Here is a 14,185-nt window from a genome sequence, read left to right as displayed (position 1 = left end):
ACTGACAAAAAGGGGATCTTTAGGAATGTGAATTTGCAATTTAATCCACTGTAATGACAAATTACTTATGTGTATCTTAACAAAGATAAGACATGATAGGCAAAAGGCTGTGCTGGGCATAAGCTCCCACACTTAGAGGAGCTACACAGGCAATACCTCACCTGTATTGTTCTGATTTCTGGGAATACTGGCAAAGTAACAGCATACATGAAAACTAAGTCCTTGAAAAGGAAAGATGGCACAAACAGAAATTTAAGGTAAGAGAAATATTTATTTAAATTTGCACAATAACGAGCTTATACTGAACAAAGTCAATCAAGAAATAATAGTAAGTGCAGTAAAACAAGGAAATATTGATGACTTTTCCCATCAGAAAACATTAAGAAGCCATGCCTGTGCATCACGGGTTTTCTTTTTTTTTTTGGTTTTTTTTTTGGTTTTTTCTTGTTTTGTTTTTGTTTTTTACAATAACTTCTATCTTTTTTTTTTCAGCGCACATACTGTACATATCACATCTTAGCTGCTAGGTTCATTATTCCTGAAGGCTTCATCCTTTTACTCAAACATCTGCTAAGTTCTGCAGTAAGCAATCAAACACATTTGTGCAGTTCCAAATATGATTAGGTGAATCTGCTGCATCTGGCCAAGCGTTGGACTCTCAAAGCTTCAGAAGACCCTGTAAGAGCTCCTAGTTGATTTTAGATCTTGACATCATTATGTACAGCATTACAATGTGTCACTTTACACTAACCTAAACATTCTGCACAAGGATGCCAGACAGACAAATAGCCAGAAGATTTGGGCCTAACCTCATACAAAGGTTTACACATCTGAGCTTGTCTTGAGTCCCAGAAATTTCACTCTGATTCAGGTAGCTGAGTTCATCACATATCTGCACTTCAGATAGACAAAACCAACCTAATTTTAGTTTTAATTTTGAACAATTTTTGGTCTAAAGTTCTATTTCTGTGAAGGAAAATTCTTTATCCAGAAACTGCTTGTGAGAGATAGTTGTTGGTGTCACAGTTCCTGAAGGCACTGTGGATCCACTGAGCAACAGACATGGCCATTCTAAAGGATGGAAAAACAGAAAGAAGAATTGAAACAATTTGCATTTTGTACAAAACAAGCAAATTTAACAAGCTTGGCTGTTTGCAAATACCCGTCAGATTTGAGCATACAGACTTGTAAAATACAAGAGATGTACAGACTTGGATCAGATTCATGACATTGTCCTCATGTCCTTATGTTGCCCGAGGGAACGGGCTATTCTGATTCCTCTAATTGCTTGGCTTCTTGTGGTCTGTGTCCCTGAGCTACAGCACTCGAACTGAAAGAAGCTGGGATCAGTGGAAGGAATGCTCCCACCATAAAGGTATCAGGCATCTGCTCAAATACATAAAGCTGTTGAACAAGACAAGGCACTTGGGAGTTTTATTCAGATCAGGCAGAAGGGATTCTGGGTTTTATTTAGCCCTGAATGCTTCAACTGCATGCATCCTGGCTGTAACACCAGCAAACATTAATCCACAAACTTTTTCCAAATAGTCCAGACATTCTTGTGAGAATACTAAGGGCAATTAAGGGAACAGATTGCCTATGGACATCATTAAATACTGGAGAAATAATTTCTGCATCTCTACTACTTCTTAAGTCTGATTCTTAAAATGAAAATTAAAAAATGAGTATTATTTATAAATTAGTCCAAATACATTCAATTGACTAAACCGACAGGACTTATTAAAACCAAAGTCTGAATAATTCAAGCATTTTCTTTCACTCCTTCTGTTACAGGAGGTTATAATCCTACTCTCCCCATTCTTTACTTGTGATTAGAATTGTTTTTGTGGCTAAGTCTGCTTTAGCTGATGCCCAAGTTTCTAAACTCTTAAAGGATTTGTGTAAACCTATTTTGCTATAGCTTGTTTAGAGAGGCTTAGACTGGAGCTTTGACCTTCCATGAGGTGCTTTACAAGAGAAGAGTGGGGTGACACAGGATGAATGAGAAGAACACTACACAAACTGGGCACACCATACCCTGATCTGGAGGCAGTGGGCTGCTTGCCTGCAGAACTGCAATATTAAAATGCTGGCAATATGAGCAGATAGTGTATTTCAAAATCAACACTGCTCTGTAAAGAGAATTGAATAAGTTTTGGGCTTTTTTAGGGACAAAGTGGTACCTCTTCTTTGCTAGGCAGTCACACCTGAGTCATTAAAATTATGGAGTTTTGCAGAGTATCTGTTTTAATCCTCACTATGTCCACATGGCAGCAATGGATTTGATAAGTCTGTGTATGTGTTTATACCGAATACCAATTAGTCAATGCTTAAAGTTCAGTCTTTGCTTAACACCAAAGGCCAGATGGGAGCAGCACTTAGGTGTCCATGTCAGACCTGGTACATGCCTTGTGCTTTGCCACTGATGAGCAGTACAACCAGAGCACATTTCCCAGCACCGAGTCTCCAAAGTGTTTTAGGGAAGAACCACACACAATAATTTCTTTTACAGATGGGGAACCAGATGCATAAAAACCTTAGCAAATTGCCTGAGCAAAAAGTAACTTCTAGCATTGAAGCTGGTGTATAGCACCAGCTATGGACCCCAAAAGTACAGGTTTTTAACATCCTCTGGGCAGCAGCTGGCTTTATAACCATTAGCCAGTCTGTCAGACCACAGCATTTTCTTCTAACCACTGACCCATTCTAACATCAGGACAAGTGCTGTCACTTCCTTGGTGCATACCACTGCCCTTGAAAAAGGACTATGCCTCCACAGCAGCACCTATTGCACACAGTATTGCATCAGAAAAAGCAGAGGAAGGAAGTGATGCTTGACAGCTTCTGCTGCCTGATCACACAGAATTCTCACAGAAGGAGGTGTTGAAGATAGATTTTTTTTTTTTTATGAGCACCTTTTCAAGCAGTTGATTGTACCATGTATTGGAGTTTGAGAAGCACCTTGCTTGGGAAGAACGTAGAATAAAGCACAAAATCAACTGTGAATGTCAGTAGTAATTAAAGAACTGTGCATGAATCCTGCTCTCTCTCCTTGGCTGCTGTGGAAGCACATATTGCCACTATTCAGTATTGAGTGGCAAAAACCACAGTTCACTTATGATCTTATTTTGCATAGAAACACTTTTGTTAAGCCCTTTTTCATCTGCAAAAAGAGATACCAGAATTCACATATGCCTGTAGCCATTAATTTTTCTCCTCAATTTCTTTGAGTACAAAACCAGTAAATGTTCTAAACACATTGATTAATTTTAAAGTACAAAAGCTATGTAACCATATAACTAGTCCTTTTATTCAGAAAGCAATTACTATTCTCAAAAAGCAATTCAATCCGTTCCAGCAACACTATAGTATCACACTGAACAAATTTCTCGGGCAAAGTCTGGGCTTACAGAGCCATACTTGCATGTTTCCTAGACAGCATGGAGCTTGGAGCTCCACGTTTAAACTCGAATTGAGCTATCCTGGTGGAAAAGTGAAGCCCAGTACCCTGTCCACAGCACTCTGCAGCATGGGTTGTTGTCCTGCTTCTGATCTGCTAGCACATCAAAGTATGCTTCTAGCACTTGCAAGAGTACAGTTAACTAAGCTGAACACTTTTACTGTCATCTCTGCTGCTTTAAAACGAGCGTAGACACCAACTGTTCCCTGACCAGACTCAGTGCCACATGAATATTTATGTGCCACAGAACAAGCTGGGAAGAAGCATCTCAGCCTCATCTTTATAACCTGGATTACCTTGCACTGGCAGAGGGTGCACTCTGTGCCATGCTTAATCCAGGAAGATCCAGTGAAGCGAATGACGTTGGTTTCATCCAGACATGTTTTCGTGATGTCGTTGCGAATGGTGTCGGCTTGGCAGGGGTCAGTGACACAGCGTGGGCAGCACTCGTTCTCAGGGAGGACACTGAACTCACAGTCCACCTCTGGGCATGGCAGGGGCCAGCAGTCAACTTCTCCTTGCTGTTTTCAGAAAGAGCAAGATATTATTATTAGCTCTTGTTTTGTTCCTCATCCATTCCTCTGATTCAGCATTATGTTCCCTAGCTGGCTGTTCTTTCCCATCTGGTGCTCTTCAGAATTCAGCAAGGAAAACACTGATATCCATTGATTGTGGGACACACAGCAGATCAGGTGCTTTTTTCTGCATGCCCTTCAGAAAGCAGATTAGATTTAACTTAGTTCAGTACACTCTCCATCAAGCTGCAGGTCAAAATTCTCCATGAAATTATGCAGAACAGGAATTTGGCCTGTCTTTCTGGCCCTAATTCTGCAAGGGGCAGAAGTTGTAATATGACTGCACTGCAAAAGTGTGCCAAAATTTTCAGGGTTTTTTTTTTTTTTTTTTAATTTTTCAGTGCTCTTTTTTTTCCTCCCCAAGGTAACAGGGAATACCACCACATTTTCACCTTCACCCACTCCACCCTTCATCCACTTAGGATATTATGAACAGAATAACTGAAGTTCCAAACTTTATCATACCTTCTGCATGGTGGATTTAGTACAGTCAAAATAAGAAAAGGTCTGAGCAGAGACTTGTGTTGGGCCAGCATATCCTTATGGGAACTTACTTTATGCATGAACACAAATCTAAAGATGTTTAATGAATCATATCAGTTACTAGAAGCTGGAATCAGCTTCCTTTCAGTCTGGACAAAGGCCAAAGTTGCAGATCTATTGCTCAAAGAAAAGACTTCACAGAAGTCAATGATGTACTTTTTTTTTTTTTTTTTTTTTTTTTTTTTGAGCAGATCTCTGACTTCCAATTTATTGAGCTCATTTGAGCACAGATTTAATAGTCTGGACTTAAGGGGGGGCAAAAAGAACAGCATTTAGCTCTAGGAAATCAGTTTATTCACAAAAAATGTATCTAAGTCTTTGAGAATGAGGAGTTTGCTATATCCAAAGCAGAAGCTGAAAAAAAAAAAAATGGAAACTTGTAATAGCCCCAAATTTCCTCCACTCGTTGCAGAAAGTATTGCAAAGTTAGTCTTTCAAAAAATTCTCATCTGGGTCAATCTTCTTCTTTTTGAATTGCATGATGGTAAGACTGAAAGCAGTCTTTTAATCCAGTCACTGATCCTGACACTTCAATCTATTTTTTGCAGTGATAGACAGTACAGGAAGTAGACAATACTCTGTCACCCCAAAAAATCCATGGTCACTGAAAGAAAGCAGACTTTTGCAACAGAAGTAGCATCTTGAGAAAAAAGAAACATCTATTGAGATCCTAAATTGTAGGTTGGCTATTTTTTCATTTTTAAGAAGCACGTGGTTATCTATTTCATTGAATTTTGGCAGTGGTAGCACTGTAAGCACAGTCTACAGAAATGGGCTTCTGGCTGTTATTCATGATACCCTGAAAAGCCAAAGCTGCGACATGGACCAGCCCTTATTTTTGGAGATAACTTGTGATAAAAGCTAGTTGTTTTTATCTTGAGATTTTCTCTGTCACAGAAACTTCATGAGCAGCATTATGCAGAATAGGTTTTGCTTAGACTTCAAAATACATGCCTAGGGAAAAGGTGACAAGCTTTAACAGATTTTTTTCAAACTTCATTTCCCTGTTTTGAAAAATGCAAGAAGTCTTATTATTTTTCTGTTACTTGAAATGTCTGAATGAATAAGTTTAAGTTTACCAGCATCCTTGAAAATATCAGCTGTGATAATAAATGCATATTTAGAATTTTCTTATAGAGCTTCATCAGTCTCTGAATAAGTGAACTTGAGTGTTGCTGTGTAGGTGCCATATCCAAATGACCTCCACTCTGCTGAAACCACCTTCATGATTAAGTAATTTATATTATGTCTATTGCGTCAAAACACATTTTTGACAGAAATTGGACAATACTGACAAAAACCCAGGAAAACCAGATTTTAATTATACATGTACTTCAGGGAAAATTAAGTGGATGCTAATGCATGAAAATGAAACCATTCACAGATCAGAATATCTCATATCGTTTTCCCTCCGGTCTGTGCAGCTGTAATCAGGAACCTTACCAGACAGCGGCACTGCTGACAGTTCTGTATCCAGGAATCACCACTGTTATAGGAAAACTCCCCACTCTGGTGTAAACATTGACTGCTGAGCCTTGGGTCACACTCAGGACAGCAGAAGAGGTCAACGGTGGGATTTTGGCAGTCACAGACCATTCGCCGGCACATCACATATCCATTCTGGTTTTAGAAGAGAGACACACAGCTATGGCAGAAATTTGCACAACTCTGGCCAAACTCCAGCCAAAATTTTATATTTCACCATGATTCTAAGCCATTAGCAGCTCACACGTTTTCCCTTACACAGTATCTTTGCCAAAATACAATTCAAACCAAGCCAGAAACCCCCATTAACACTCACTAACAGCCATAAAATTCCCCTGTTGTCTTACACACATCCTTCATTCAACCTATCTCCAGGCAGCACTCCCCTGAGGTGGTGAAACCCAAGGGCATCTTTACCAAGGGCTAGACTTTAATGGACTGCACTAAGTTTGTCATTCTCATGGAGATGCTTGATGAATCTTGCTTTAAACTTCAGAAAATATCAGGGTTTCATAGAATACCAGGTTGGAGGGTGTCAGGGAAGATCAACCACTCCGTTCTGTAATTATTCATGTAGGAAGATGATAGGTGATTTGAAACTAAACCATGTATGCTAAAGTCAAGCTGCTGAAATGCTCAGGATACTGTCAGCAGTGTTTTTGCCCTTCATTCTCCATCAGCATTTAGTTTGGGACCAAACTTCTCACAGCAAACATTTGAGGAAGTTAAGCTGAATTATCCTGCAGACACAGAACCTACTTCTATTTATAGCCACCTGCTTGAGATACTGGCATCAGACTCCAGCCCCAATAGGTGTCTAGACAGTTTATTTGTGTGAAAATGCTGCTACTCCCACCCAGAGAACACAGGTGGCATCTCTGTTAACAAAACAGGACTGTCATCCTTCTCCCAGTACCACATAATAAACTTCCAATGAATGTTTTGCTCATGCAGGTTGGAGAGAGAAGCTATCTCCAAAACCCTAGGTAATACATGATTATATTTCTGTAGCTCCACACATGCACCTGAGAAGGCAGCTAAAAAAGGAATTTCACTTGGATCCTGATGCTCTGCCCTTCATCCCTACCACCACCTTGCAGAAGCAGCTACTTGCATTTGTACTGACCTGGCACGAGCAGACAGAGCATCTGTCATTCTCCAGCACCCAAATCTGACCATTGTGCTTGACTTTGCCTTCATGGATACAGTCTCCCGTGCAGTTCTTGCCGTGGGGACACCGACAGTCATACCCGCCGTCCAAGTTAAAGCAAACAGTGTCATTGGCACAGCTATGCCTTCCAGTTCCACATTCATCAATGTCTGCAAAAACATGCCATGGAATGCCCTCAGTCAATATACAAAAATTTTCTTGTGGCAGTCAATACAAATGATTCTTAGCCATTAAGGCCTTCAGCTGAAAATTAATTTGTAGTTCACCAGAATGGGGAGAACTTAAAAACTAACAAAAAATTTTTTACAAGTCACATCAGCTTTTTTGGATCATGTTTTAACCTGATATTGAGTTTTGCTTTACATATTTTTAAATGAATGCTATTGAGTACAGTAGATAGAATGAAGAAACCACAAGAAACATGAGAGAAAGAATAATTCTTAGCTCCTTAAAAAGCCTTAGTTTTTGGAAACCATACACGAGAAATGTTATGTGAAACAAGAACAGCTTCAGAATCATGTTCTTAAAGCCTTTTGCTGGCTCTGTCTAGCACATTTGAGTTCACTTGATGAGAATTTAATGTGAAAGGTGATGTCTGACCTGTAAGCTCATTTAAGTAAGCACACCATGCTTTAAATTTCATCATTTATTAGAATGTAAAAAGTAGAATATTTTAAATATTCAAGTTGCAGCGACAACTATAGGTCTTATGTCTACAATAGAAAATAAAGAAAAAAAAATCATGTCTCCAGTGAATAAAAATAAATTAATTCAAAAACAATATCTCTCAAAGAATTAAAAAGTACTTTAAAGCCTTTATCAAGGTACACACGACTATTTTGCAAAGGAAAGCTAGCAGCACACACTACCTTCTACTCAAATAGTCTTTATTTAGCTTTTACAGCTGTTTAAATGGAGAAAAATGATCGTGGAAAGAACCTTCAAAGGGGCATGAAGTAAATGGATATATGCCATAAAAAGTGGAAAACAGAGGAAAGACTAGAACCACAATGACTTTAAATATTGAGATACTGAGTTCAACTCTAAATACAATTTCTCAGCAGTATGGTCCAAGTTCTTGATTAAAGTTCATTAAAATTAGTGATGTTATAATTAAATGTCCACCAGAGGAGTGAAATAAAATAAGGAATATGGTCATGCATGTATCTTTCACCACCAGCATAAAAACTGAAAAAATAAAACACTCAGCTTTGGGTTCAACAATGGAAATGAAACCTCCAATCCACCTCAAGTGCATTCAGTCTAAAGCAAAATAATTCAATTACCATTTCAATTCCAAGCGTGGCTATGGTCAAAAAAACAAAAACATTAACAAGGTGCTAACATGAATTTGAATTGGGAGGAAAAACAGCAGGGAAATTATTAGAACTCCATTGTACAAATCAGCAGCATAGCAGGTTTCCTTCAAATACTTTGTGCCGTAAAAGTGCCATGATCTTAAAAAGAATTGCAAAATTACTAGGGCTTATGGGAAGATTGGGGGAAATAACATTTGAGGTGAAATAAAAAACACGGATTGCTCATCTCTAAAGGAAGAGGGGATATAACAAAAAAAAAAAACCCAACCAACCAACCAAACAAACAAAAAAAAAAGAAAACAAACAAAAAAACCCCCAAAAAACTCCAAAGAAGACATGTTGAGAGCTTTTTTCTCCATACTGGCTAACATACTAGACAAGGGACAGTGAATCAAACTGAAAGACAACAAATTCATGCCTGATAAAAGGAAATAACTTTTCATACAATGCATAAACAAACTACGACACTCACTGCTACAGAATCCTAAGAGGCAAAAAACAATTGCATAGCCAAAAGTGTATAAAGCTAACCAGAACAGTCAATTTTCAGTGCTAACAGATTTTTGGAGAGACTGTGACTTTTGGATACATATCATGAATTAGGACCCATGGTACACTTATTTATGTAACAGATAATCCAGAACAGGCAAGTAATCTCAGATCTCTACATCTTCTACCTCACTGCCCTCTGAGGCATCTGGAGGCAGTCACTGTTGTAACAGGGCAGGAGATAACTGGGACCATGAACCTAAGTCAGTGTGTCTGAAACATCTCTGGCACACCAGACAGGAAGAGCTGCTCTCTCCTTCCTATATCTTCTCTTAAATCCAGCCAGAAAGTAATATAATCTGGCAATTTAAAATTAAGGTATAGCCATTCCTAAGTCATGCAATAACAAGAACAGACACAAATTCAGTTTAAATGTAATGATTCTGACTAACAGCAAGATTATCTTTATTATCGAAGTAATTTTTGATAAATTACTTTCCAAAACTTGTATTCATTTGTTTAGGACACTCTTTTGTACATAATTTTCACACAGCTTTCATAAATTTATAATGCCACTTCTCAGCAACCTATCTACTTAAGAGAAGGCAGACATACTTGATGAAGTAACTGGACAAAGTTCAGCTGTCACGTAAATAAGAAAGCTTTCCTTCAAACAACAAATGGTGAGCCTATAAACACTGACTCTGCTTTCAGCACTCATACACAAGTCTATTTCACAATTTTCCCATGAGAAAAAGGCTTCTGAGGTTTATTTTTCAACACAGTCACAGTAAGTGAAAATAATGGAGGTTTCATCATTGGCTCTGGTATTGAGCCGAGCTTATCTGGCATTGAGAACTTCTGAAAATTCCCAATCTTGTTTTTCTCAGTTGTTTGATTTATGAAAATAAATGTTCTGGAAAGGGCAATTTAAATATCCCTAGTCACAGGAGGAGCTATTTACATTTTGATTCTAACCTAATCAGAAACAGCAGTGTGTTTATGATGCAGCAAGAGAAACACCAACTTTTCACGCATGAAACTCTCATCTGCATTATTCATCCACATCAAACATCAGGCATTATCAGCAAAGAACTTGCACACAAGTCATCCATACCAAGCAAAACTTTGTTCAGTTTTTTTTACTTTAGACTTTTAATAGATGGTGAATCATGTTACTGGAATTGTGCTTACAGCCATAACCAGCTATGGACAAGGGACACTGGGTGCTACATCTTTTGTGTTTGAAAAGGGAAGATGGTAAGATATCAGATTGCATATTCCACTATATTCAGCCACAAAGCCATTTCATGACTGCTCCCATGCAGTTAACAGAACATACATACAAACAATCCCCCAGCCCCCTCGCAAAAGATACCAAACCAAAACAAAACAAACAAAAAAAAAAACCAACCCAAAGAGTCCCCCACAAACCACTCAAAAACAAATAGTTCACTTCAGGCTATTCACAACACACTGCTTAAGAACCAAGCAACTTGAATGTTAGGACATTAGAACATTATGTCTCAAAAGAGTTGGAGGTTTGCCTCAATAAAAACCCTGACAGAAATGAAATGTAACTAGTTATCTAGTACTAAACTGAGAATCAATTCCTATTTATCTAACCTACATGAAAAATTACAGCAGCTTTTATCTCTCTCATTTTTAAGGATTTTCCTTTTCTTACCATCATCTCTTACAATCTAATGTTGCAATAACAAAGGAATATCATGGGAGAAGCAGTAGTGATACATGTTACAGAGAACCAGGAGTTAATTCTATTACAAATAATTTAATGTCTACACAGGAAAAATACCGGACTAAAGCCATGCAATGTGGTGACAGTACTTAGAATGACTAAACTCCCTTTGCAGTATTTGTGAGACTGCAGCAGACATAAAAAACTCCATAAAAATGGGAATTTCAATTGCTCCAGGTTGTGACCCAAGGTTGTATTAGGAGATTCACTGACTGTTTTTTGGAAGAGGCAGTCAAAGAAACACAGAGGGACAAAGCACCATTTCACTTGGCCCTGAGCAGCAAGCAGCCTCTGATTCAGAATGTCTCATCATTCTGATATTGGTTAGATATCTTTTTTTTTAAAGAAAAGGGGAACATTTGTATCACTGAGAAGAGACACAAATGGAAGAGATGGCTCGGGAGGGTGGACAGTTCCTTTGCTCTGAAGCAACTGAAGTTTCTCAGTTACCTTTGCTCTGAGGAAGAGCATTAGCTCAGCAAGGTGAAAGTACCAGGATACCTGAGTTCCTTTTGCTTAAGGCAAAAAAGGAAGGAGTGCATTTGCTAGGGAACCCAAGCTCGTCTGAGCAGAAAGTTCTATTTCTGTTCTTTCTGTCCTGAGTAGATCTATTGACTGGTGTAATCATTCTTCAAAGAGCGAGTGGATTGTGAATAATTTATTTCTGAGTTCATGTAAGCCACCTGTGAGAGTGCATACCAGATGTGGAAGATGAAGAGCTGAGATTTCAGATGTTGGTAACATCAGCTTGACTGAAATGTCATTTCCCTATACAGCAAATGTGTTCAAATTGCTGTCTTATAAAATATAGCGGTGAAGTTTCTGTTTTATCAGTCTTTTTACAAAAGACAAGAAAATCTGGAAATTTTGTTTTCTTCCCACACTCCAGAATATTGAAATACTAATGTGTCTCCATATCTGCCTTCTGTTTGGTGATGCTTTAGTTGGGTTCAGAAATTCAATACTGAAACCTTAATGTCTATAGCTCTATTTGGTATAAATGGAAAAAAGAAAGAAGTCACTTTATTTGCTGACTTTTAATGATCATGAATAAAAGCAAAAGGATTTTGATGGAGCTTTGTGAGTGCTAGTAAGGTTTCCTGCTGAAGAGTAATGATTTTTTATTTCCTGTTTCACTTAATTGCTGTCAAAAACAAAGCTTCTGATAAACCTAAGTGTAGGACTCCAAGCTGACAGTGGGTTTTCAACTTCAAGAAATCTCATGTACTAGTTAAAATACTGGATGCGGTGTGAGATAAATTGAGACATCCTGACAGCCAGCAATTCCTCTGCCTTTCAGATCCAGAGACATAGATGCTGGAGTGACCATTCTGGACTTTGCTCAGTCAGGAAGGCTGGGGAGCACACTGAGGCTTGTAATATGCCTCCATCCCTCATTATCCTGGATTGTTGAAAACAGACTTCAAGTTGAGCCTCAGCCTCTGTGCTGTCAGGCTGGCTGCTCTGTCACACAGAGAAGTAAGTGATTCTAATTCTGGAAGCAGGATGGTAGGAAAAAACCATAAGATACTTCAGAATAGAAAACCCAAATGGGAGTTCACATATGGATAAACTCTTACAACCAAAAAAAGATTCTTTTATGAACTGGGCATTCTGGATTGATCTATCCAACCCTTTCATTTGCATCCGTCTCATGTAAAAAATGTAGTACCTGCTGAGAGTGAAGGTACATTGATCTCATATTCTATACTAACGACAGCTGGCACCTGACAGACACTCTTGGTAAGTCCTGAGGGGCTGCCTTAATTAGGTGAGCTTTCTTTGGATGTGGATGTGTGCCAAATGTCCAACAACTGCAGAGGCATAACCTGCACTATTCTGGTACAAACCAATATAGCCTCCCACTTCAACTGATTATGGAAGCTTTTAGACATTGCAAAGGACAAATTCAAAGGAATAAGGATGTTACACAGAACTGCAGGGCAAACATTAACGGGGCCTGAACTTTCTTATTTTAGGATTTTGCCCTCAGTTCTAGTTTTTTTTTACTGCAGTGAAGCCTGAGGAAGCAATATCTACTCCCTTAGCCCAGCTCTCTTTATGAAATGGTACATAAAAGACAACCTTCAGTACCAATAAGACTGTTTAAAGAAACTACAAAGAAAAGCTGTCAGGGTCAAAGAGGAAGATACAAGTTAATATACCATACTGAGTGCTATATTTACATATATAAAATTTAAGACTTCCCAAAACCTTACAGTCTCAAGAACTACATGGCTGATATTTCACTTTTCTGGAAATATAACAAGGCATAACATAATTCTATTTCCAAGGGAAAAACAGCAAGTGCTGCTAAGAGGTTGAAGCCCTACAGCTGCATTTCCCATAATTTCTCTCAGTAATTTTTATAGACACCATAGGTGTACCTAGGGGTGTAATGTGAATCAAAACTATCATCAAAGGGATCTCTAGGTCTTGAATTGCCTGTAGGTACAATAAAATGGGATTATGAATTTTTGTATTCAAGTACATTAGTCAAAATATTCAATATTTTCAGTTGTGCCAAAGAAGCAGCAGTAGCCAAGGTCAACAGATGTGTAAAATAGGCAATTCAGTAACTATTATTTCATTATCAAGCACTGACAAAGTCTAGTGCTACCAAGGAGCCCAGCTCTAAGTAGGAATATTTATTGTGATGTCCTAAAAGGTATAGGTGCAGCGTTGGAATTCTGTTAAAGTAAGGCTTTTAAGGAAATGCTCCTGTGCATCTGTGATTTTAACAGAGGTGTTTCCACATGGATTTTTAAAACTGGAGTCTTTGCTGAAGAAAACAAAGAACTGATTACACTGACCACTGAAACACTCTGTGTAGTATTACCAGCACATGTGCAGGGGACACAAAGAGACCCAGATTTGAGGAAGACGATGTAGAACAATCAAGAAAATCTTCCTTGGCTTTTAAAGTTTTTTTTTTCCTCTAGAAGAAGGAAGTTACTTCAAAGCAACTCTAAACTTACAAAAGATGAGTCAAGTCAAGCCTATTATGCACCCTCTATAAAACACTACTTTGAAGTAGTTTGCACTGTTCCTTCTACAGCTCTGCAAGCTGAAGCACCTGCACAAGACAGAAAGTTTCAGAGGATGCTGGTCCTGGATAGAGTTCAAAGTGAGAACTGGGGAACTGTGATTTGAAATTTGAGATTAGTATAGCCTGGAAGCTGCTGCTCCATTGGAGTGACTGTCTAAAAGATCATCCACCACCAGCTCAATCTAATCACATCTAACCAGGGGTTAGGTGTGATTAGAAGAACAACCACATCATGATAGAACTATCATCTTCAGTCACTGAAGAACTATCAAAAGCAATCCATTTTCTTTTGTCTTTAAACCCAGTAGGGAAATCACTTACAATGGAAAGATCTG

At 38.5% G+C, this 14,185-nt stretch overlaps 1 protein-coding gene across 1 annotated transcript in view; it reads right to left on the bottom strand.

Moving 5' to 3' along the window:
* Positions 1 to 251: 251 nt before the first annotated feature.
* The window catches only part of NELL2 (neural EGFL like 2), a 134,630-nt gene continuing 120,696 nt past the window's right edge, over positions 252 to 14,185 (bottom strand). The window contains exons 17-20 of the mRNA XM_059847045.1: positions 7,190 to 7,383; positions 6,022 to 6,198; positions 3,757 to 3,981; positions 252 to 1,071 (exon numbers count right to left, since the gene is read on the bottom strand). Coding sequence (XP_059703028.1) covers positions 1,021 to 1,071; positions 3,757 to 3,981; positions 6,022 to 6,198; positions 7,190 to 7,383 — 647 coding nt within the window. The 3' untranslated portion in view covers positions 252 to 1,020. The remainder of the gene's footprint in view (positions 1,072 to 3,756; positions 3,982 to 6,021; positions 6,199 to 7,189; positions 7,384 to 14,185) is intronic.

Source organism: Haemorhous mexicanus, chromosome 5 (genome assembly GCF_027477595.1).
Source record: "Haemorhous mexicanus isolate bHaeMex1 chromosome 5, bHaeMex1.pri, whole genome shotgun sequence".
Taxonomy (NCBI): Eukaryota; Metazoa; Chordata; class Aves; order Passeriformes; family Fringillidae; genus Haemorhous; species Haemorhous mexicanus.
The sequence above is the reverse complement of the archived record's forward strand: the minus strand, read 5'-3'. Positions and strand labels throughout refer to the sequence as shown.